The following is a 25,970-nucleotide window of genomic DNA, read 5'->3' on the forward strand; positions in this document are numbered from 1 at the left end:
TGATTTATCTAATGACCGTTATTTGATCTGTTAATGACTGAGGTTTTTAGCAAATTGAGGATTTGGAAAATTGTGGCAGAAAGAGATACAGAGTTAGCCGTTCTATAAAAACACCTTTCCAAGAGAATTAGTATTGATATAAGTATCAAACACTCTTTCCAGCATTTCCAGGCATATTTGAGGTTGGATTCACTTTTCAGTTCCTCCCCATGTACCAGGGAAAATGATTAAAATAAAAGCTACATCTACTACCTCACTGACCACCAGCTAGTCACATGACTGCCCCATTGAAACTGCTGCTGCTTTCACACCCCAAATCACCATGCCCTGTGCCTCCCCAAGAATCTACTCAGAAATTCAGCAGCTCTTCCTTTTACTTGCTTATAAACCAGTCTCAATTCTATTTCCAGTCTCTGAACAATGGGACTATTTGTCCATCTTTCTAATTCTGCAGGTGGTTCCAAAGTCCACACCCACCCTTAGTGGTTCCAAGGTATTTTTCTGGCTCCAACACTTTCTAAAGAAAAGAAAATAAAGGTAAATGTAACCTCAGCCAGGGCACCCTTTCTGGTGAAGTGCTCTGCGGCCCACAGCAGAGTTAGTAGACCCTCACCTGACCAAGCCAGGCTATTTCAGCTCCTCACCACACCACAGTAAGTGAAGCTTCACATGGATGATCACTGAATGCTATCCCCAATTTGCGAAAGCAGAAACAGAGGCTACTAGAGGGTTGGATAGCTAGCCCACAGGCAAACAGTGGGTCAGCAGGGAGCCGGCATTCATGTCCAGACCTGACAGCACCCATGCTCTGAATTCCTACACTCGGATATTGTATTCTAAACAACAATGTTTCTTTTTCAAAGAGTTTTAGAAATGAGCCAACTGAAGCCCACTACCCAGTTTTGTTTTGTTTTGTTTTGACTACCCAGTTTTTAACTCTCTTTTCCCCAACTTCCTCTCCAACCCAGAGATATATACCAGAGATGGGAACTCCTACGGGAGACCTTGTGAATTTCCATTCTTAGTTGATGGGACCTGGCATCATGATTGCATCCTTGATGAGGACCATAGTGGGCCATGGTGTGCCACCACCTTAAATTATGAATATGACCGAAAGTGGGGCATCTGCTTAAAGCCTGGTATGTATGGGCTGGTAAACTTTATGTGGAAAGGCAGTACATTTATATGAGGCAACAGGGAGAAGGAAGAGTTCAAAGTGACTCAAAAGTAACTGCAAAAATATTATCCTGGATAAGGAGTGTATGTTTGGAGGAGAAGAGAGAGAGGTAATGTGTAGCCATGAATTTGCCTGCAGAAGCAGGCCTGGAAGTGAACCAAGGCGGATAGTGTCATGGAGAAGAAGGAGGGAGTGTTCCATAGCACAGACACCTCAAGGAGAGGAAGTGTGGAAAAAGCATGCACAGTTAGGAAATTGCTGCTGACCTTTAGTAGTTTCAGAAGACTAGAGCGGGTAGAAGCTGGGTTGTAGTGGAATGAAGCATGAACAGAAGGAAGTAAGCCTCGCAAGTTTCACGGAGCAGAAGAAGAGACAGTTGGCAAAGGACAAAATTGCAACAAATTTATGTAGTTACAATCTCATTTGGCTTTATTGCAATTCTAGAATCAGGCAACACCTCATTTCATAAAAGAGTACTGTAAGTATTCCAGTTCGTTGAACAGAGAGGATTGGCTTTGTAGACAGAAAAAGGGCTGAAGAAAGCAAAAACAAAAATCAAAGAGTGGATTGGTCGTTTCAAAGTAACTTTCCTTGTAAGAACAATAGAGAAATAATCGATTGGTTAACATCAGGTGACTTCAGGTTAAGCATTAAAACAGAGGGAACTTCATTTTAATCAGGCCAATTAAAGATTGAAACTGGCCTGTTTGGGAAATTAGGCAGTTGTCTCTCTCTCTTGATTTCCCAAAAGGCCAGATAACAACTCTGTTTCAGTTTGGTGAGTGGAACTTTGGCATGGGTGACTCCATTTTGATTTTTGAGTCCTAGATCAGGAGCTTAGTCCAAAACAGTGGCCTCCTATAATTTTTATTTAAAAAGCAAAGGGTAGTTTAAGAAAGAGATCAGTTGAAAAACACTTTTAGAATGGTGAAGTATTAAGTATGTTTATGGCCTGAAGCAAAGAGCAGGAAGGAGAAGAGATAGATCTTCCTGGGGCTCTCAAAATTGGTGACGCTGTTCCTTCCACCATTCCTGTGTGTTTGTCAGAGTGCTTTTTCTCATTACTTCTTACCAGAAGCAAACTGAGATTTGCTAAAGAATTTGCTGTTCTTTAGAAAGACAGAGGAGACCAAAGTAGCAATTACATCATTATCTGGCACATAACAAAAACAGTTTCTCACCAATTAGGTGAGAGTTGCAGGGGATCACGGTACCTGACATGTGATAGGTACTCACAAAATATTACTTAATGGACAATAGATTGAAAGAATCTATAGCAAAGAGAAAGGAAAGAGCTCCAGACCTAAGTAATGATAGTTAATACTTAACAGGGCTCTGCCAGGTGTCAGATACTGTTTCAGGCTCTCAATATACATTAACTCATTTAATCCTCACAGCAACCCTGAAAGGTACCATACTTTATTCCCATTTTACAGATGATCACAGTGAGGCACAAGGGAGATACGTAACTTGCCTAAGATCACACAGCTAATAAATATCAGAACTAGGATTCAAACCCGGGAAGTCTGGCTATGAAGTCCTTATCCCAAACAGCTACACTATACTGACTCATTGAGCAGCCAGCCAGGTGGTATTAGTAATGCTGATCCCTCCTTTGGGAATCTGGGCTTCAGAATGCAGAGTTCTAAGCAACTTGAAGAGATTATACTGGGTTAAGACTTCAGATTTCAGGGTGCAACAGAATTACGTGTAGAGTTTGTTAGAACACAGGTCTCTAGGGCCCAGAGATTCTGATTCAGTAGATTTTGGGTGGCACCACCAAATTTGGCAAGTTTCCAGGTAGTGCTGATAATGCTGGTCTGGGGACCAGTCTTTGAGGATTACGTATCTAGTTAGAGGCTCAGGCTTCTCAACACCTGTAACCTACCTACTAAAATAGAAAAAGCCAGTATTTTCTTCAGCTGTAATTGATAATAAACAGTTTGGTCAACCAGGTATCAACTTCATTTAACTCTCCTTATTTGAATCAGAAATTTAGATGTGAAAGGTTGCTTAGAGGTTATCCAATGCAAACCCCTGCTTCTCAGGTGAGAGGCAGCAGGCCCAGATCCATGAAATGGCCTATCGGGATCAGACCACATTTTTGTGGAAACTGGTGAAGGATTCCTTATCCTCCTTCCCCACTGTACATACTTACCCCCACTGTACCTTGCTGCCTTGACAGGGATGTGTCTTGGTGCCTTTAGCCTCCTGTGGGTATTGTGTGTGCTGGGGGTTTGGGGGTGTGACACATACAGTGTTGTTAATGCATGCATATGCTTCCTAGAGTTACTTTTTATGGAAGAAACAAGACTGAGTTTCTCAAACCTGAGGGCTGCTAAATCATGGAGGTCATGTTGTATAGCGAACACACGGCCATCCCACTCCTGGAAGCTTCTGGATTTACAAAAGTAGGGCCTTAGTGGTAATAATGAACCTTTCGACAGTGTGCTTTCAGATCCACCCTATTTTGTTTTTACCAAATGTCAGAATCTCTGTTGCTATTTATGCCATAGAAAAATGGCTGAAGCAGCAGGATGTGCCATTCAGAGGATCAACAAGACCAGTGCCCTCATTATAGCTCTGCCACAGTCACCTCTAGATCTTTGTTCCTGTGTGTGAAATGAGGACATTAGACAAGATGATCTCTAAAGGCCCTTCCAGCTTATAGGATCATGAGTATAACATCTGATATGTAGCTGGCTATAGGAGGCCTTTTGGAAAGTCCCCCAGTTGGAGCCTGGGATGCACTTGACACAGCCTGCACTGGACTTCCCCTCCTGTGGGGTGTACACAGAAGGCTCTGAATATATTTTGAACCAGTTGTCAAAAAACTTTTATATCTCATTCAGGAAACAGCTTGCAGGTTCTTTGTCTGAAATTATGTATACTCTACAAACACATGTATATGTGTTTATATGCACATATATACACACATATACATATATAAATCATGTAATGTGAATTATATATCATATATTTGATTCTTTATTAAAATATTAAGGAGAAATTTAGACATAGTTTCCCAAATAAGGTAGTCACTTGGGCTCAATATCTTGGCCATTTAAGCAGCATGTCTGTGCACACACGTACACATACAGTGGTTTCTATGCAAGCTGTGGGCAGACCCTCTGTAGTCTGCCACTGTGTTCAAATGAGCTTGTTTTCCATTAGCTCAGTGTTCACAACATGTGCACACTGAGACTCATATCTCAGGCAGAGGGCAGGCAGGGACATGGGCGAAAACACAGCATTGTAATTGATAGGGATAAAAGGAGAGTGGAAAATAAGAAAGAGTGGAAGCTTCAACCAGCCTGAGTCATTTGGTGTGTTATGATTCCAATTGTATTGTGATCAAAATATGGTCTAAACGAGTGATGGCAGTCTCCATTTGGGCATATCCTAAGAGTATGCAAATTGACTTGCAGTATTTGTAAGCATCCTAAGTAATAGAAAACATTACATTCTTACTTTATGATCACTAACGTGTCTTTATCAACAGAAAATGGTTGTGAAGATAATTGGGAAAAGAACGAGCAGTTTGGAAGTTGCTACCAATTTAATACTCAGACGGCTCTTTCTTGGAAAGAAGCTTATGTTTCATGTCAGAATCAAGGAGCTGATTTACTGAGCATCAACAGTGCTGCTGAATTAACTTACCTTAAAGGTAGATTTTATTTGCATGTGATAGAGCAAATTGGCTAAAATTGTAAAGGTACTTCTTCTTCTGTTTTCATATCCAGATGTGTTTCTTTGTATGTGTCTTTTCTGACCTCTCTTGGGATTTAAACTTCTACACTGAAACCCATAAGCAAAAAAGTACCGAATGTAATCATATTTCACCATTGAGAAATATATCTTGTGATGGAAACTAAAGAGAGATTGATGTTCAGAAAACAAGTTTGGGTAGTAAGATTAGACTGACACCCTAATCCTAAATGAAAGGATTTTTCAAAAAGTGAACAGTTAAACTCTTTGAACATTGAAAAATAGAGAATTAAAGGAAGGGAAGGAAGATGGTTAAGTTATACTAGATGGCCTCAGTAAAGGTCCTCCCACTGAGTGGAAGGGTACAGTCCTCAGGGGCAAGGAGTGTTTTACTGAATCTTAAAGTGGGTTTAATAACATGGATACAGAGTAGATAGGACTTTGTTTTGTTTTGTTTGGGAGATGGTAGTTGTAATTTTTTAATTTTTAATTATGAAAACTTAAATTAATAGATAAGAATAAATAAAAACTTTAAAAGACCACTTATCCTTCCATAAGAATTTAAGGATCACCTTGTTAATTTCAGTAGCAAGCCCTATTGTAACTTTAATTGGAATCGTATTGAATTATAGATTCATTAAAAAGGAATTGGCCGGGTGCAGCGGCTCACACCTGCAATGCCAGCACTTTGAAAGGTAAAAGCAGGAGGATTACTTGAAGCCAGGAGTTTGAAACCAGCCTGGGCAGCCAAGTGAGACCTAGTCTCTACCAAAAAAAAAAAAAAAAAAAAAAAAATTTGGCTATTGGCATGTGCCTGTAGTCCCAGCTGCTCTGGAGGCTGAGGTAGAAGGATCGCTCGAGCCTAGGAGATTGAGGCTGCAGAGAGCTATGATGGCATCACTGCACTTCAGCCTGAGTGACAGAGCAAGACCTTGTCTTAAAAAATAAATAAATAAATAAATAAAAGTATTGCTGTTTCAATATTGTCTTCTCAACCATGAAAATGATATGCTTTTCTATTTATTTAGGACTTCTTTTATGTACTCAGTAAAATTCTATAACTCTTTCCAGAGTCTTGTATATCTTTCAAAAGAAATTATATAAAAATAAATTTTAATATTATATTTAAAAATCAAGGAACCCAAGTTACTGAGTCCGTGATGAGTTATTCTTTGAATGAAAGACAAATAATTATAATATATGATAATGATGATGTGCCAGACAGACTACTAAATGCTTTTTATACATTATCTCATTTCATCCCCATCTAACTACCTTATGAGGTGGACATTATTGTTATCCTCATTTTGCCGATGAGGAATGCGAGGGTCAGAGAGGAAATATAACTTGTCCAAAGTCACCCACAAGTATTTATCAGAGCCTAAATTTGAATAGTCAGTTTGACTTGAAAACAAATTGCATCAGACATACAAATGGATTCACCTTTTATAAGACTGTAAGTTCTTTGCAGGCAGAAATGGGTCTCATGAGTTGTTTTTTACTTTTGCACAAAGCTGTAAGCTTTATTGCTATATAGTAAACAAGCATGTATTGTCTAAGAATTCAGATATATTTTGTCACATTATTTTATAAAAACTGGAAATATTTAATAAATGCTTACTGTAAGCAAGCCCTACTTTCTCCAGATAAATCCATTAATCATTACTACAACCTCATCAAACAAATGGTTTATCACTAGATAAGGAACTTGATCCTTAGAAATAATATACCCAACAGCATACAGCTAAGAAGTATCAGATTGGGATTTGAGTATCGACATATAGAATTGCAGAACCCTATTTATTTATTTGAAACAGGGTCTCAATACGTTGTCCAGGCTGGTGTGCAGTGGATATTCACAGATGTGATCAGAGTACGCTATAGCCAGAACTCCTGGGCTCAAGTGATCTTCCCACCTCAGTCTTCCAAGTGGCTAGGACTACAGGAGCACAGGATTATGCCCAGCTTACTTTTTTGTTAATACTACGTACCCCTCTTAGATATCTTTATCTCTTTTTATCATTAAAAGACCACAAGCCTTTTGTCATTCTTTTTGTTTACAGCTTTATTCAGACCTCGCTTCTTACTCGTAGCTTTACCCTTTTCCTGTATTGTTTGGCACTTGAATATTCAGATCTTTAGAATGAAAATCTGCCAAATAAGCCGAATGGGCTAGTGTTTGGCATTGGAGTTCTATTCCAGACCTCACTGAAGACTTACAAAAAATATTGTTGAGAATGAAAAGTGCCAATAAATTAAAGATTCCTAGAATATTGACATTTGGAAACTGGTGACTTCAATCAAGGAGAAAAGTGCCAAAGTGTGACAATCAACATCCTACTAAACAATCTAATGATGCATTTGGAGGAATAAATGTTGCATGATTCTTTATGCATCCGTTTTCTTTAATAACTAATGAAAGTAAGGTAATATGGTAAAGGGTCTTATTGCACCCTACTCCTGGCTAGACATGCCCCATATTTAATACATACCATTAATTTTAGAAATATATATATGTTTCTAATGTTTCAAGTTCCTTTTCCAGTATGAAAGCTTCTTAGGCATATCAATATGCCTAATTATGACTATTGGTTTCCCAAGACCCAAGAAAACTGTGTTTTAACCTCTAAAACTCACAATATCCAAATCTGGAAAAGAAATTTTTATTAAGTGCCCCTTTACTGAAAACTACCATGTGTAAATACTGATCTAGGAGTAGTGACTTCCTAAGCAGTATCGAAAATCGTTACCATCATTTGCACATTCTTTTTCCAATATACATGAACCCTACCAACATGATTGCATCCATTTTTTTGTGGGCATATGCACATTGAGTCACATATCAGAAATTGGCCTCACTACCTAAATTATATCTGCTTTCCAGCTATCTTTCTTTCTTTCTTTTCTTGTTTTTTTTTTTTTTTAGACCGAGTCTTGCTCTGTCACCTAGGATGGAGTGCAGTGGCGCGATCTTGGCTCACTGCAACCTCCGTCTCCTGGGTTCAAGCAATTCTCCTGCCTCAGCCTCCTGAGTAGCTGGGATTACAGGCACACGCCACCATACCTGGCTAATTTTTGTGTTTTTAGTAGAGACGGGGTTTCACCATGTTGACCAGGCTGGTCTCAAACTGTTGACCTCAGGTGATCCACCCACCTTCTATCTTTCTTAATTGCTGATAGCATCCGGTCATCAAATAATAAATTTGAATGCTTTATCTCCATTGTACCACGTGTGTGTGTGCTTGTGTGTGTGTGCATGTGTGTGTGTGTGAGAGACTCATTCTGTATCTCTGGTGTAAACTGGACCCTTTGGGACCTAGAGCCATGAGCCATATATATGTATTTCATTATCTATGAAACAGCTGCTATACATATTTCTGATCCAGTCCCAGAAAAACTTGATCATTTGAGGGATCCATGTCTGTCTCCTTCTACTAGATTGAAATTCTCATGAGGGCAGGGACTTTGTCATTTCAGTTTTTATATCCCTAGAACCTGGCAAATAATATGTGTGCCTAATAAATTTAAATTGTCGGTCTAGAATCCAGTCAGATCTTCCAAATCTAGAAGTACAATGGAAACTGCTTTTGATAAGTCTTCTATGTTAATAAAAGAGGATTAAAAATAGATAATGAGACAGCTACTCTAAGAAGCTTCTGTTCTTACCTTAGATGAAAGGGAATTTGACAAGCTAATAGGAGAGAAGAATTGAATTAACTTATCAGCCTTTGGGTTTCTCAATAGTCTGAAGACTTTTGTCTATTAGCATTGCCTGCCTTTGATGCATAGACAGCCTCCTACAGGGACTGCTGCCTTACAATCAAGGTGTGCACATTTGTTTGTTATTAGTAGAATAAGTCTAATTTAGATAATAACTTAGGCAACTTTGTCACTTTTTAAAATTTTTTAATTCTTACAGAAAAAGAAGGCATTGCTAAAATTTTCTGGATTGGTTTAAATCAGCTATACTCTGCTAGAGGCTGGGAATGGTCAGACCACAAACCATTAAACTTTCTCAACTGGGATCCAGGTAACTGCTCCTTCCCCACCCTGTCTGCACAGAACAAATCTTCAAAAAAGCAAAAGCTTCTCACTCACCAATAGCTTAGAAAAGTTTCACATCTTGGCAACTCTTACTATGGTTACCTCTCAGAAGAATGTTTTCTTCCTAAACCATTCTTAATTGTGGTACTGTTATTGCCAAGCTGAACCACACCATCCATGGACAACTGGGCATTTGAACCTTTAGACCTTTAGAACAGCCCTGCATTTTTATGTAAGAGCAGAAGGAGCTCCACCACATGACCCAGGAGCCATTCTGTGTCCCTAAAGGACTTGGCATGGCTGTGACTCATCCATGCTGTGTTTCATCTGCAGCTTAACTCTAATATGGAAATATCCCTTCATTTTCAAACTCCTGGGGTCTCTCCCCACTATAGCACCTAAGTACTGACAACATCATGGTTGTATTTTCTAATACAAATAAATACCTCAAAGAGAGTCTTTTAGGGAATAAAACAAACAAAATGCCATTTAGCCAAAAGACTTTCTCCCCAAAGGAAGGATTAGACAATTTTGAAAAATAAAATAAAATCTTAGACTTATAACAAATGTAGAACCTAAAGTTAACACTGATTTCAGTATAAAACTGCTCTGCACACATATAGGAAAACTGAGTTAAGAGCAATAAAATTCCAATGAGTCACTTTAGTTAATGTAGTTTGCTAAATTTCCTTATCAGCAAATGAAGTAATACTTTTATTATTTCAGTAAATAGAATCTTTTTTCTTTTTTTTTTTTTTTGGTGACGGAGTCTCGCTCTGTCGCCCAGGCTGGAGTGCAGTGGCCGGATCTCAGCTCACTGCAAGCTCTGCTTCCCGGGCTCACGCCATTCTCCTGCCTCAGCCTCCCGAGTAGCTGGGACTACAGGCGCCTGCCACCTCGCCCGGCTAGTTTTTTGTAGTTTTTAGTAGAGACAGGGTTTCACCGTGTTAGCCAGGATGGTCTTGATCTCCTGACCTTGTGATCCGCCCGTCTCGGCCTCCCAAAGTGCTGGGATTACAGGCTTGAGCCACCGCGCCCGGCCAGTAAATAGAATCTTTAAAGATAGAGGCCGGGCGCGGTGGCTCAAACCTGTAATCCCAGCACTTTGGGAGGCCGAGACAGGCGGATCACGAGGTCAGGAGATCGAGACCATCCTGGCTAACACAGTGAAACCCCGTCTCTACTAAAAAATACAAAAAACTAGCCGGGCGTGGTGGCGGGCGCCTGTAGTCCCAGCTACTCGGGAGGCTGAGGCAGGAGAATGGCGTAAACCTGGGAGGCGGAGCTTGCAGTGAGCTGAGATCCGGCCACTGCACTCCAGCCTGGGCGACAGAGCGAGACTCTGTCTCAAAAAAAAAAAAAAAAAAAAAAAAAAAAGATAATTTAATCTTTAAAACTCAAGGCCTTGGCCGGGCGCGGTGGCTCAAGCCTGTAATCCCAGCACTTTGGGAGGCCGAGACGGGCGGATCACGAGGTCAGGAGATCGAGACCATCCTGGCTAACACGGTGAAACCCCATCTCTACTAAAAAATGCAAAAAACTAGCAGGATGAGTTGGCGGGCACCTGTAGTCCCAGCTACTCAGGAGGCTGAGGCAGGAGAATGGCATAAACCTGGGAGGCGGAGCTTGCAGTGAGCTGAGATCCGGCCACTGCACTCCAGCTCGGGCGACAGAGCCAGACTCCGTCTCAAAAAAAAAAAAAAAAGAGCTACTAACCATAGAATATGACCTGGAAGTCATTTAAGGAAAAAGTTTTGGTTTTAAGCACATAATCTTTTTTGGGGGGGGGGGGGGGTCAAGTGTTTTATTTTTATTTATTTATTTATTTATTTATTTATTTATTTATTTATTATACTTTAAGTTCTAGGGTACATATGCATAACGTGCAGGTTTGTTACATATGTATACTTGTGCCATGTTGGCGTGCTGCACCCATCAATTCGTCAGCACCCATCAACTCGTCATTTACATCAGGTATAACTCCCAATGCAATCCCTCCCCCCTGCCCCCTCCCTGTGATAGGCCCCGGTGTGTGATGTTCCCCTTCCCGAGTCCAAGTGATCTCATTGTTCAGTTCCCACCTATGAGTGAGAACATGCGGTGTTTGGTTTTCTGTTCTTACGATAGTTTGCTGAGAATGATGGTTTCCAGCTGCATCCATGTCCCTACAAAGGACACAAACTCATCCTTTTTTATGGCTGCATAGTATTCCATGGTGTATATGTGCCACATTTTCTTAATCCAGTCTGTCACAGATGGACATTTGGGTTGATTCCAAGTCTTTGCTATTGTGAATAGTGCCGCAATAAACATACGTGTGCATGTGTCTTTATAGCAGTATGATTTATAATCCTTTGGGTATATACCCAGTAATGGGAAAGAACAAAGCTGGAGGCATCACAATACCTGACTTCAAACTATACTACAAGGCTACAGTAACCAAAACAGCATGGTACTGGTACCAAAACAGAGATATAGACCAATGGAACAGAACAGAGTCCTCAGAAATAATACCACACATCTACAGCCATCTGATCTTTGATAAACCTGAGAAAAACAAGAAATGGGGAAAGGATTCCCTATTTAATAAATGGTGCTGGGAAAATTGGCTAGCCATAAGTAGAAAGCTGAAACTGGATCCTTTCCTTACTCCTTATACGAAAATTAATTCAAGATGGATTAGAGACTTAAATGTTAGACCTAATACCATAAAAACCCTAGAAGAAAACCTAGGTAATACCATTCAGGACATAGGCATGGGCAAGGACTTCATGTCTAAAACACCAAAAGCAACGGCAACAAAAGCCAAAATTGACAAATGGGATCTAATTAAACTAAAGACCTTCTGCACAGCAAAAGAAACTACCGTCAGAGTGAACAGGCAACCTACAGAATGGGAGAACATTTTTGCAATCTACTCATCAGACAAAGGGCTAATATCCAGAACCTACAAAGAACTCAGACAAATTTACAAGAAAAAAACAAACAACCCCATCAAAAAGTGGGCAAAGGATATGAACAGACACTTCTCAAAAGAAGACATTCATACAGCCAACAGACACATGAAAAAATGCTCATCATCACTGGCCATCAGAAAAATGCAAATCAAAACCACAATGAGATACCATCTCACACCAGTTAGAATGGCAATCATTAAAAAGTCAGGAAACAACAGGTGCTGGAGAGGATGTGGAGAAATAGGAACACTTTGACACTGTTGGTGGGATTGTAAACTAGTTCAACCATTATGGAAAACAGTATGGCGATTCCTCAAGGATTTAAGCACATAATTATTCATTGAGGCTTATACATTCAATTTCGCTAAGTTTTAACTATACTATGAGTTCCCATAAAAGCATAAAATTAGGAATAGAAATTATTCTTTCTGACCACCATCCTGGCCCTAACTTTCTCATTCTAATGCTTTGAAAAATGTTCCCTTTTAAGACAGGCCCAGTGCACCTACTATAGGTGGCTCCAGCTGCGCAAGAATGGATGCTGAGTCTGGTCTGTGGCAGAGCTTTTCTTGTGAAGCTCAACTGCCCTATGTCTGCAGGAAACCATTAAATAATACGGTGGAGTTAACAGGTATCTTTCTTACATGCTTATACAAATAGGTCTTAAAATCATAGTTTTGTGAAAACAAGTAAATCTTTTCCGACATCCATTTCCACCTTTCCTTCTGATACTGATAGTGCCGAAAAGTACTTGATTTTTAACCCTGTGGTTAGATGTTATGAACCATATATGAATAAAGCTTTGGTTGAGGTAATAAAGAATATTAAATAAAAGGATGTACATGCCCAGAAGAAGGCAGAGATATTCGAAATAGGAAATATACTTCTGTTCGTATGTGGCTCTTTTTTCTCCAGAGCAGCGGTTCTCCAGGGGTGGTCCCCAGACCAACAGCATCAGCATCACCTCTTCCTGTTAGAAATGCAAGCTCTCAGGACCCACCACGGATTTGCTACATCAGAAACTAGAGGATGGGGTCCAGCAATCTGTGTTTTAAGAAGCTCTCCAGGTGGTTCTGATGCATATTCAAGTCTGAGAACCACTACTGTGCATGCCTCCGTAATGAGGCAAAAACCTATGGACACAGGAGTAATCCCAGGCTTCTTCACCCTGTGCCCCACAGCACCCGGCCCTCTTCTGTCCTTCTCTGCCAGGCAGGTCTTTGCATTGAAAACTCAAGTAAAAAAGGAGAGGTGCAGAGGGACAAAATGCGTACAATGAGGGGGTTTTTCCAGGGAGTTTGGGGATGAAAGAGACTTAAGAACAGCTGAAGTTTTTGAGGAGTGGAAAGGTGCGAGGAGTTTTTGAAAGAATGAAGAAGAGGAGTGCCTTGACTGTCAAGCACAGGGCCTGATGTATACCTGGTATTTAATTACATCCTCACCAAATGAGAGAAACTAATACTCAAAACTGGAGGGGTGTGTTAGTCCATTTTCATGCTACTGATAAAGACATACCCAAGACTGGGAAGAAAAAGAGGTTTAATGGACTTACAGTCTCACATGGTTGGGGAGGCCTCACAATCATGGCAGAAGGCAAGGAGGAGCAAGTCACATCTCACATGGATGGTGGTGAGCAAAGAAAGAGAGCTTGTGCAGGGAAACTCCCCCTTATAAGACCACCAGATCTCGTGAGACTTATTCACTATCACGAGAACAGCACGGGAGAGACCTGCCCCCATGATTCAATTACCTTTCACCAGGTCCCTCCCATAACACATGGGAATTTAAGGTGAGATTTGGATGAGGATACAGCCAAATCATATCAAGGGGAAAGGATGATTTTTAAATGTCCTGCTTTAAAAGGAACTATGAGTGAAGGGAATAAAGCATCCAAATAAGGAGCATAGAGCAATTTTTAAGGAAAAACTAGATTTAAAATAAAGAATGTAAGGGGATATTTTAAGATAATAGGGGAAATGAACATTTGTCTTCCAAGTTGATTCAAACTGCATTTAGTCCATACAACAAAAGGCATAATAGAAAAGCCAGCACAAATGAAAATAAGCTAGAGCAATTGATGATAGATTAAATAAATATCTCGCAGTAGCAATTATTAAGTAAATCATGATGTTTCCACATGATTGAATAATATGCATTTACTAAAATAACTGTGCCAGCAGGAAAATACAAAGAACAAAACCAAATGATATTCCTACTTATCATTTTAATCTTGTAAAAATATATATTCATTGAGACAAAGACTAGAATATGAAAATGATTGCATTAAGTTCCATTGTGGGTGATATTTTTCCTCTGTTCCTTTATCATAATTATAAAATATAACAATAATACATACTATTTCAGAATATTAAAGTTAATTGAGTTACCTTGCAAGTGTAAGAGGCTAGCTGAATCTGAATCACTTCATCCTTCAGTAAGAAAACAAACTGTCCACATTTTTAAGATGCTGTGCTTTCTTACAACAGATATTCCAAATGGTTCTGAATCAGTGAAGTATGAGTAACCAACTCACTTTCTGGTTTTGTTAACAGGGGTAGAAGTATTCTGTAGGGTTTTATACTTCATTCATTTTTTCTAATCTGGAAAGATTAGACCTTCAATTGTGAGCTTTATCATGGTCAAAACAGAATCACTAATTCCATGAGGTCCATCTGTCTAACAGAGGGGAGGAAAGAAGTACAGGGGTAATCTTTGCCCTTTCCCTCCATTGCTGCCTCTCTTGGATGCGAAGTGTATAAATGTCTTATTCTGTCCCTTAAATCTCTGCCTGTCCTTTTTTCAACAGTGAGCATTAATCTACATCCCCTTGCTAAGCTGACCATACAAGAAAACGAGGCTTGCCCTCTTATAATCTTCTCAAGGACAGAGACTGGAGGGAAACCTAACAAATTCCATACCCAGGAAAAGATTTGTCAGAAACTGACCTAAGGCACTTCTTTCTACTGTCTACTTGGACTAAGGGCAATTTCTCCCTTGATTGTGTCTAAACCCTTTAATAGTCTGTGCTCAGCCATATAGCACATTGAAGCACATTAAAGTCACATCATTTTCTGAATCCCAGTGGGAATTCCTACGATGCCATATATACCTCATTTATGTGGTAGGCACCGCATGAATTCATGTCACTGTAGCATCTGACATCACATTCCCCAGTTTTCCAGGATCCTCATTATTCAAGAAAAAATAATTTGCAATGTTATTGATTCAAAATAGATGTATCTTTACTGGAATATAAATAGCTGCTTTTCCCCCAGATGTCTGGACATACTCAGATACCCGCTGTGATGCAGGCTGGCTGCCAAATAATGGATTTTGCTATCTACTGGTAAATGAAAGTAATTCCTGGGATAAGGCACATGCGAAATGCAAAGACTTCAGTAGTGACCTAATCAGCATTCATTCTTTAGCAGATGTGGAGGTGGTGGTCACAAAACTCCATAATGAGGGTAAGTTTTTAAAAATATCCTATTTGAAAGGCTTAAGGCATTTTAAAGTATCCCTGGTTTTAGACTCTTGGTGGGAATGAAAAGCTGACAGTCTGATCCCACAGGTCAGGACTGTCAGGTCGGATTGTCTCTGGTGATGGAACTGTTCTACAATTAGCACTGTCTAGTATGGTGGCCACTAGCCATATGCAGCTTTTGAGCAGTTGGCATGTAGCTAGGGCAACTAAGGAACTGAATTGTTACTTTTATTTCATTTTAATTAATTTAAGTGGTCACATGTGCCTAGTGACAACCAATTTGACAGTACTACCATTGATTGAATAATCTCCCTCTTCTCATGAGCTAAATTTTATTTAAGTTGCTCAGAAAACTTAAGTGATAATTACTTCACTTTTGTAATTACTTGAAAGCTAAATACTGGTAAAGGAAAATATACTAGACTGACAGTAGTATGATCTCTTCCTAGAATTCACTAATAATAGCTAAGAGTAGGTACCTACTCAGTGCCAGCCTGGTGCTCCTTGTTTCACTTGTGAAGGCAGCAGAGTCATACCAGGGCAGCAGTGGACAGTATTTCTGTTCAAACTGGGATATGTATGATTGTATTTATAGAATTTCATTCATCCCACAAAGCAAAGTTTATCTACACCAGATATCAGGAACACCCAGCCTGCAGATGTTCTACCTGTGTACTTTACTGGCACAAGTGACTTAAAAAGCCTTCATTACCCAACCTGCCTGTCTTATCAACATACTAATAACCAAATTAAGAGTACTACAAAGGCTCTTAAAACTCTGTATCAGAATGTAAAAATTCGTATAACAATATAAATATTAAAGTATGTAATTGAGCAAAATCAAAGAAATAAAACATTTTTCTTTTAGATGCCAAAGAAGAAGTATGGATAGGCCTTAAAAACATAAATATACCAACTTTATTTCTGTGGTCAGATGGTACTGAAGTTACTCTAACATATTGGGATGAGAATGAGCCAAATGTTCCCTACAATAAGACGCCTAACTGTGTTTCCTACTTAGGAGAGGTAGGAAACCTCCTATGATTTCTTTATATTCTTATTATTTTACTTAATGATAATATTAAGATTTCTTTGGTTGGGAAGTTTGTGTATAAGCTGGAAAAGAAAAGGTAAGAGCCCTCTGGATCAGGGTACAGGGCCACGGACCATTACCTGTTAAGAATTGGGTCGCACAGCAGGAGGTGAGTGGTGGGTACGCAAACATTACTACCCGAGCTCCGCCTCCTGTAAGATCGGCAGCACCATTAGATTCTCATAGGAGGGCGAATCCTATTATGAACTGCACATGCAAGGGATCTAGGTTGCACTTCCTTGTGGAACAGTTTCATCCCAAAACTATCCTCTTCGCCACCCTCTGTGGAAAAAATTGTCTTCCACAAAACTGGTCCGTGGTGCCAAAGGTTGGCAAAAAATAATCTCAAGTCTAGGTTGTCTTTTTGGTAGTTACTTTAAAAAGGTAAATAAAAGCAATTACTAAATAAGCAACCTACATCCTATCTGAGAGCATCTTTTCTGGTCTCAAACAGATACAGAGAATCCCTTTAGAACTCAGATTCTTGTGCCAGACTGATTCTAGCAACCTGCTTTCTCTCAGGACTAGGGCCTCCACCCACCTTTCTGCCATCAATGTAATATTTGGCAGATAACCACAATTTAACCTGAAAAATCCCATCTTCCAAATTCATGTTTAGATTGTTTTATATCGATACTACTTTGAAAAGTGAAAAAATGATTTTATTTAAAAACTAGGCCTATCATCTTTCAGAAACCATCTTACTCCTATAGAATGCTCAGCCTTAATAATCCAAAATAGGCTGTGTCTTGAGCAGGAAAGATATTTGTACCTCTATGTTTTGTTTGTATCACTTTCCCGTGGACTCCTAATTGGTTATGAAAGTGACTGTGTCACTCAGACATCTAAAGAGACTTAAGTGGAAGCAATAAATATTATGTGTATTTAAAAGAAATTTAGAAAGGTGTCACATTTGAAGCTCTATTCAAAATGATATCCAACATGTCTTTAGAAGAACATCAGAAATGGAAAGGGGTTCCCATGGGCAAGAGTGAACTGATGACACACCTAGACAGCATTCCAACGTCCAAAACTGACCCTTATCACAATCGTCTTATTAAAATTTAATTCGAAGAAAGCAAAGTGACTTAGTCAATTAAGCAAATTAATGTTAAGTAGCATATTTGAAAGAGAGAATTTTGAAGTCCAGGTTGAGGTAGAGTTGAAAGAAACTTTTGACCTAGAATTCGTGGAGAATAGATATTTTAGCCACCATCATCATTTTACACGTGAGGAAACTGAGAAACGGAGGTTGATGATGTGCCTAAAAGTTTCAAACTTTGGCTGTGCCATAGGGAAGAAGACTAGAATGCTGCAACTGTGGGCTGAGTTCTTCTCTCTTCAGCTTTTATACTAAGTGTCCTTTGATGGTTTTATTGCTACTCTTACAAGAAAATGAAATTTATCCACAATGTGACCTGGAGGTGATGCTGAGGTAACTGGTTGTGAGCCATCACTTTGCAGCCCTGTTGAGTAGCATTTTCTAGGAGTGTGTTCTCACATTTGATAATTCATTTATATTAATTCTCTCTCTCTCTCTCTTTCTCTCCCTCTCCCTCTCCCTCTCTTCCTCTCTCTCTCTTTCTCTCATAGTTTTTGTGAGTTCAGTTGTGAATATGCAGTAAATAATTTCCTTTCCAAGCAAATGTTTTTGTCTCCTTTCAAAGCTAGGTCAGTGGAAAGTCCAGTCATGTGAGGAGAAACTAAAATATGTATGCAAGAGAAAGGGAGAAAAACTGAACGACGCAAGTTCTGATAAGATGTGTCCTCCAAATGAGGTAGGTGAAATCCCTATGTAAATTTTCTCAAGCAGTGTTACAACTCCTTTTTTTTTTTTTTTTTTTTTTTTTTTTTTTTGAGACGGAGTCTTGCTCTGCTACCCAGGCTGGAGTGCAGTGGCCAGATCTCAGCTCACTGCAAGCTCCGCCTCCCGGGTTTATGCCATTCTCCTGCCTCCGCCTCCCGAGTAGCTGGGACTACAGGCGCCCGCCTCGTCGCCCGGCTAGTTTTTTTGTATTTTTTAAGTAGAGACGGGGTTTCACCGTATTAGCCAGGATGGTCTCGATCTCCTGACCTCGTGATCCGCCCGTCTCGGCCTCCCAAAGTGCTGGGATTACAGGCTTGAGCCACCGCGCCCGGCCACAACTTCTTGATTAGAAATGGTAGCTGAGACTTAAATAATTCAGACTTATAAAATTGAGGAAACTACTAGTTTCTGTTCATTTATGTTAGAACAAGCCAGAAGGCAGTGAGTTATAGCATATTGCTTCTTACAGAAGCAGAAATTTGAAAATTTCTATAAATATTTGTAGAATTACTATCCTCAAGGCTGATATCTTTACTTCCCCCACTAATATTATCAATATTCAAAAATAATTCATCCAGTGAATATTATACTCTTATGATGAGCCAGCCTCCAAGAATAAAGAGAATTAACCCATACCTTTTGTCTGACACAGGCTCACAGTCTTGTGGAAGTTATCTGTGAAATTGCATCCCAACCCCATCACATGTGTGAATTCAATAGCCATGTCCTCAATTTCCACATGTTCTAAGATGCTATCAATGTAACAGAAACATGCTTGCCAGACGGGGACACCATCAAGTCTGGAAAACAGTTTGACAGTATTTTTCCTCTGATTTAGGGCTGGAAGAGACATGGAGAAACCTGTTACAAGATTTACGAGGATGAGGTCCCTTTTGGAACAAACTGCAATCTGACTATCACTAGCAGGTGTGACCATCAGTAAACTTGTACTCAGAAACTTTCAACTCTGAGTTCTTTTGCTAAACAGTCTTCATAAGAAAAAGGTGCATCTTCAAATAGAGTCAATCATTGTGAAACACTTGCCAATTTGATTCTCCTTTTGTAGATTTGAACAAGAATACCTAAATGATTTGATGAAAAAGTATGATAAATCTCTAAGAAAATACTTCTGGACTGGCCTGAGAGATGTAAATTCTCGTGGAGAGTATAATTGGGCAACTGTTGGTGGAACAAGGTGGTCTGTAACCTTTTCCAACTGGAATTTTCTTGAGCCAGGTGAGTGTCTTAATCTTTTTTTATATATATACTTTAAATTCTAGGGTACATGTGCACAACATGCAGGTTTGTTACATGTGTATACATGTGCCATGTTAGTGTGCTGCACTAAAGTAGCAGTATACTGTGACTGGTGAAAGGCAGCACTCCTCTCAAAGGTGTTCCTCACTTACTTTTGAAATGTGAGGGACGTGATGATCTTCAGGATTGGAGGCTATCTATGGAAACATACATAGAAGCAGTGGCTGTGTCTTCCCTATTATGTCCTTGAGAATAATCCAGTGAAAGAAGTTCAAAAACTTAGTTCTCCCAAACCACCATCTAATGGCTCAGAGCTAGAAGCACCAGTGTGAGTTTTGTTTTTTGTTTTTTTTTTTTTTTTTGAGGCGGAGTCTCGCTCTGTCGCCCGGGCTGGAGTGCAGTGGCCGGATCTCAGCTCACTGCAAGCTCCGCCTCCCGGGTTTACGCCATTCTCCTGCCTCAGCCTCCCGAGTAGCTGGGACTACAGGCGCCCGCCACCTCGCCCGGCTAGTTTTTTTGCATTTTTTAGTGGAGACGGGGTTTCACCGTGTTAGCCAGGATGGTCTCGATCTCCAGACCTCGTGATCCACCCGTCTCAGCCTCCCAAAGTGCTGGGATTACAGGCTTGAGCCACCGCGCCCGGCACCAGTGTGAGTTTTTAAAATCTTTTCTGTGATAGAATCTCGAAGCGCCCATGTGAGGCTCTTTACATTTTCATCTCTCTGCTTCCTAACCTTTTATCAAAACTGAATGTGTTTTCTTCCATTATTCTCAATGGGTAAGAATTATGGAGGCTATCTTGCATTATTTATTTTAATACTGTTTCATACTTTTAATACTGTTATGAATACATAAAATTATGACTGTCATAAAATAAACAGTAAACAAATGTATGTTACCACATACCTCCTTCTATATTATACCAGCTTTTCCTTTGGATCAGAATCTGGGAGAGTTGTGTTTTGAGGTTTACTAGGTTGCTTAAAAACTGCTCAAAGTTGTTAAGCTAATTTGAACCACTATCCTAAGCAGCAATAGTATTTAGGGTACAGCTCTAGAAACATACCACCTGGGCACAAATCCTGGGAGCAACCACTTACTAATTCTATGACCTTGAACAAGTCACTTAATTCTCACTGTACCTCAAATTATGACAATAGAATCCTCCCTATATGTTTGTTGTGAGGATTAATCTTTTTCGAAAAGTACTTTACAAATAGTAAACACCTATCATTATTATTCTGAACAACACATTTCTTTCCTCTCTTTGTTCCATGTCTTTTTATTCTCTCCCCAACTTGGCTGAAATAAAGAGTAGGAACACTAGAAGATGTTTGAACTTTAACATTTTAATTGTTAATTGAGCTTTCCACTTCAATCCCAGCTTCCCCAGGCGGCTGCGTGGCTATGTCTACTGGAAAGTCTCTTGGAAAGTGGGAGGTGAAGGACTGCAGAAACTTCAAAGCACTTTCAATTTGCAAGAAAATGAGTGGACCCCTTGAGCCTGAAGAAGCAGCCCCTAAGCCTGATGACCCCTGTCCTGAAGGCTGGCAGAGTTTCCCCACAAGTCTTTCTTGTTATAAGGTAAAGTGACATTCTCATTCTATCCTTCAATGAAGTTATTTTTCCACTATCCTGGTTCATGTCCTTGTACAAATTATGCTCTTCTCGATAGTCCTATGTAACCTAACTAAAGTGCTCTGGAGCACAGAGTCCTTGGCAGGGCATTGCTGAACCTCTGGCATAAGGTGGTTCAGCCCCACACCCTGCATGTGTCCTGCCCAAAAAGGCAGGCCCAAGAACTGGCTCCTTCCCAAAGTCTTTTTTTCCCAGTAAGTTGGTATACTATATGCCACACTGCCGCTCTGCCTATGATCCTCATATTCCTCTAATTCTTGTTGTCAAATTGATAGTTCCTGCACTGTTTATAGTGTAAAAACTTATATATATATATATTTATATTTATATATTTGGGTCTGCATCAGTCAGCTAGTCCCATAAACAAACCATTAGATGCCACCCCAAAATTCGGTGACTATGACAACAAACATATAGCCTCACATTCTCACAGATCTCCAGGCCATCTAGGGTTTGACTGATCTAGTTTGGTGACCTCTGCTCCCAACTTCAGGTCAGCTGTGCTGGGCTCCAGCCCTTCATTCTAGGGCTCAGGCTGAAAGGGCAACAGTTTGCAGGGGTTGGTTGTTCTCATGGTATATCACTGGAGCCCAAGAAGGCAAGCCAACCATATAAGCACATTTCAGGCCTCTGCTCACTTTACCTCCACTAATATCCCATCAACACAGTAAGTCATATGGCCAAGCCCCATGCCAAGGGACAAAGAAGTATACTCCACCCACCAGGGAGCTGTGACAAGACCATCTAATTATATTACAAGGAACTGAAAAATTGGGACAAATGTAAATTGGCCTGTCATTGTGTCATCATCTCTTCTTCCTCCTCCTCCTCTTCTTCTTTCTTCTTCTTTCTTTTTCTCCTTTCTTCTTTTGAAACAGCCCAAGTTCCAGGTTTACTTTTGCCACTTTCTGTCAATGTTCACACACCAGTGCAGACTGCTCTTTGGTTCTACCTCATCAGAACATAGTTCTATTTTTGTGTAGGTCACAGTGTCTTATATTCAAAATTTCTATTGTTAGCACATTTCTTTGCCAAAGCCTACTCCCAAAGCATGTGTATGTATCCTTTAGAGCCTTGCCTACTGGTTCATTTTATCTTTCAAGGTCCTAGGAATACGGGAGAACATGGATCTTGTTGGACTAGTTCCCCAGCCTGGCTGAGGAAGGCCATCCATCTGACCACAGGGACTGGCATCTGTGCTGGCCCTCAGTTGAATTGGCACTTTCAGCCGGACCAGTCTGTGTCTCAGTATCTGTGCATTTACCTGAGCCTTCATTACACCTTTCAGAATTCATTTCAGGGGCCCACACATATGACAGTAATTGACTTTAACACTGTGAAATACTTTAAGATTGTACCAGAAAACAAATTAACGTTATATTTTGCTAAGGTATTCCATGCAGAAAGAATTGTGAGAAAGAGGAACTGGGAAGAAGCTGAACGATTCTGCCAAGCCCTTAGAGCACACCTTTCTAGCTTCAGCCGTGTGGATGAAATAAAGGAATTTCTTCACTTTTTAACAGACCAGTTCAGGTAATGCTTTTAGAATGAGAATTTCTCTGCTGAATTTGATGTCCTCTAGATATTCAAAGTTGGTATGTTCTTACCCTCTCTCCCTGTTGGAAAAAAAAAAATGGACATGTTTTATTATCTGAAAGGTCATTTGTTGCTTAGCAGTCATGCAAACATCAAGCACTCTTAATGTGCAGACACTATGAGGAATCTAAAGATGAATGAGATGTATTCCCTACCCTTTGTTTAATAAAGTCCAACAGCAATGTATGGCAGAAAATCTAGAACATAGGCAAGGAAGGGCCTCGGGAATTCAGAGGAGGGAGGGAGTATTTCCGGGAGTATAATCAGGAAAAATGTCATAAAGAAGGCTGATTCTTGGAAGGTAGGTATTATTTCAAAAGGCAAGATAGGAGAAGGAGAAGGAGCCAGAAAAAAATCAGAACATAAGCAAAGGAACTGAGACCAGAATGTACAGATATGGTCAAGGAGAAATGAGTCATACAAATTAGCTAGAAAATGGGATTTGGATATGAAATTGGAATGTCCTTGTTTGCCAGGGAAGGAGTTTGATCTTAAGTCATTAAACACAACCAAACAAAAAACAAAAACAAGGTGCCTGTGTGTATATTTATATCTGTACACACATATACATGCATATGTACATATATATACAGAGAGGAAGGAGTTTCACCATGTTGGCCAGGCTCGTCTCGAACTTCTGACTTTAGGTGATCCGCCCACCTCAGCCTCCCAAAGTACTGGGATTGAAGGCATGAACCACCAGCCCATCCCATTTTCAGTTTTGATTAAGTGTGAGTCTGCAAATTTGTTCAATAATAAAGTCTGTGCTTTTGAAAGAGACTTAAAACAAAACTTGCCAATTAGTACTTATCCAGCTCTAAGACTATAATGTTCTTTTCCTGGGAGGAAGGGGCCACAAAATACTACAAAATTGTGAAATTCTAATAAAAATCCTTTAAAAATTAAATTTTTTAAAAAATTTTTTAATTTTAAAAATTAAAGCAACTAGCAACATTTTCATTGTGCAACAAATAAGTTAGTACTGAGTAGCTGGTGGCCTCCAGAAATGGGGCCTGACTTTCCGATTTGCCATGGTCTCTAATTTATTACTTCTTGTCCCCACTTCCTTTGCTTATGTTATATGCTTGTCTCATATGTACTCAAATAGCAATTGAATTAATAATCACAAGTCATGTGATCATCTTAATAGGTGCTGAAAATGCATCTGGTAAAATCCACTATTCATTCCTGGTTTAATACGTAAATATACACTTACATTTAATAAATATAACTAATATATAAATTCTTATTAGAATAGAAGAATAGCTCAAATTAATAGCCATATCACACTTAATGATGAAGCATTGTTAAGTGCATTTCCCTGAAAGTCTGAAAAAGGTAAGGATCCCTATATCATCACTATTGTTAATCTTGGTTTGAAATTCATCTCATGCACATTAAGATAAAAACAATACTATAATGTGTAAATGTTTATATATATTAAGCAGAGGAAAAGATAAATTATCAAAGAGTAAAGCATATATTATTTACACTTAAAACTAGACTGCAAAAATATATCAAAAAGGGTAATGGCTATTATATCTCTAGGAAGTAAGATTTTGAGCGATTTTTAAAGTCTTTTCTTTGAGCTGGGTGTGGTGGCTTATACCTGTAATCCCAGCACTTTGAGGACCTGAGGTAAGAGGATTACTTGAAACCAGGAGTTCGAGACCAGCCTGGGCAGCATAGGGAGACCCTGTCTCTATAAAAAACAAACAAACAAACAAACAAAAAAACCAAAAGATTAACTGGGCATGGTGGCACACATCTGTAGTCCTGGTTACTCAGGAGGCTGAGTCAGGAGGATCACTTGAGCCCAGGAGTTCAAGATACAGTGAGACAAGATAGTGCCACTGCACTCCAGCTTGGGCAACAGAGTGAGATGCTGTCTCTAAAAAATAAATGAATAAAATATTTTCTTTGGAAATTTCCATATTTTCCAGATTTGCTTTTTGTTTTGTTTTGTTTTGTTTTTTGAGACAGGGTCTTGTTTTGTCACTCAAGTCCAGTGGCGTGATTACAGCTTACTGCAGCCTCAACCTCCCAGACTCAGGTAATCCCCCTACTTCAGCCTCCCAAGTAGCTGGGACTACAGTCACATGCCACAACACCCAGCTGATGTTTGTATTTTTTTTGTAGAAACAGGTTTTTCCATGTTGCTCAGGCTAATCTCAGATTCCTGGGCTCAAGCGATTCACCTTCCTTGGCCTCCCAAGGTGCTGGGATCACAGATGTGAGCCACAGTGCCTGGCCCAGATTTGCTCTAATATAGTTTCTGCTGTGTTTTTCTCATTAGAGAATGTAGTTTCACTACAGTGTGCTGGGAACCTAATGTAAAATACAATACCTGTGTTCCATAAATATTTATTTATTAAGCATCTGTGTAGAATCTCAGGTATTCTAGACATCATTGTCTAGTGTTAGAAATTAATATACAAAATTTCACTGCAGACTGACCCAAGGTAATTTGTATATACTAAATACCAACTCTCGGGTTCTTTTTGAGGTGAGTGTTAGCTATTCCCTCAACCTTGAGAATAGATTATAACAAATACAAAATTCAGACCAAAATTTTCCATACACACAGACATTTGCTATGCAAACATTCATTGAAGCAGACACAAAACATTTTATACAACCTGTTTTGTAAGCTTGACAACATCCCAGCATTCTGTCCTTTTTGGTGTTTTAATTATCACCTTGCACAGGTTTACTTGAGCAGATGTGGCAGCATTCTGTGGCAGCATTCTGTTCCTATTGTAGTGAGTATCAGGCCGTCACAATCACAGGACCCAATGACTGGATGTGGGATTGTTTAGAATCAAGCCCTACTAAGATACAGGCTGTGGCCTCACAAAATTCTAATACATTCTTGAGAAGTGTGAGAGTTTCTCTAAATATTTTAGCTAATCCCCGCATCTCAAATAACTTATATTTCACCAATGAGAGCCCAATCCTACCATCATGCCGATGAACAAGCTTCTGATTTCAGCGACATTAACCCAGTTCTCACATTCACTCTGCTCATGACCAAAGCTTCCAGTGTGACTTTGGTGATCATGGAAGTCCTCATGGTGGCCACCTCTGGAGCATGGCCTTTCTTTCTTTTTTTTTTTTTTTTTAATTGTACTTTAGGTTCTAGGGTACATGTGCACAATGTGCAGGTTTGTTACATATGTATACATGTGCCATTTGGTTTGTTGCACCCA

The 25,970-nt window shown here is 39.7% G+C and overlaps 1 protein-coding gene across 3 annotated transcripts in view; it reads left to right on the plus strand.

Moving 5' to 3' along the window:
- LY75 (lymphocyte antigen 75) overlaps positions 1-25,970 on the plus strand; it is a 98,092-nt gene that overhangs the window by 9,652 nt on the left and 62,470 nt on the right. For all 3 annotated transcript variants that reach the window (XM_030916295.1, XM_030916297.1, XM_030916296.1), the window contains exons 3-13: positions 969-1,139; positions 4,680-4,844; positions 8,805-8,915; positions 12,377-12,517; positions 15,162-15,353; positions 16,239-16,396; positions 18,131-18,241; positions 19,109-19,197; positions 19,337-19,506; positions 20,912-21,111; positions 22,556-22,698. In XM_030916295.1, coding sequence (XP_030772155.1) covers positions 969-1,139; positions 4,680-4,844; positions 8,805-8,915; positions 12,377-12,517; positions 15,162-15,353; positions 16,239-16,396; positions 18,131-18,241; positions 19,109-19,197; positions 19,337-19,506; positions 20,912-21,111; positions 22,556-22,698 — 1,651 coding nt within the window. The remainder of the gene's footprint in view (positions 1-968; positions 1,140-4,679; positions 4,845-8,804; positions 8,916-12,376; positions 12,518-15,161; positions 15,354-16,238; positions 16,397-18,130; positions 18,242-19,108; positions 19,198-19,336; positions 19,507-20,911; positions 21,112-22,555; positions 22,699-25,970) is intronic.

Source organism: Rhinopithecus roxellana, chromosome 14 (genome assembly GCF_007565055.1).
Source record: "Rhinopithecus roxellana isolate Shanxi Qingling chromosome 14, ASM756505v1, whole genome shotgun sequence".
NCBI lineage: Eukaryota > Metazoa > Chordata > Mammalia > Primates > Cercopithecidae > Rhinopithecus > Rhinopithecus roxellana.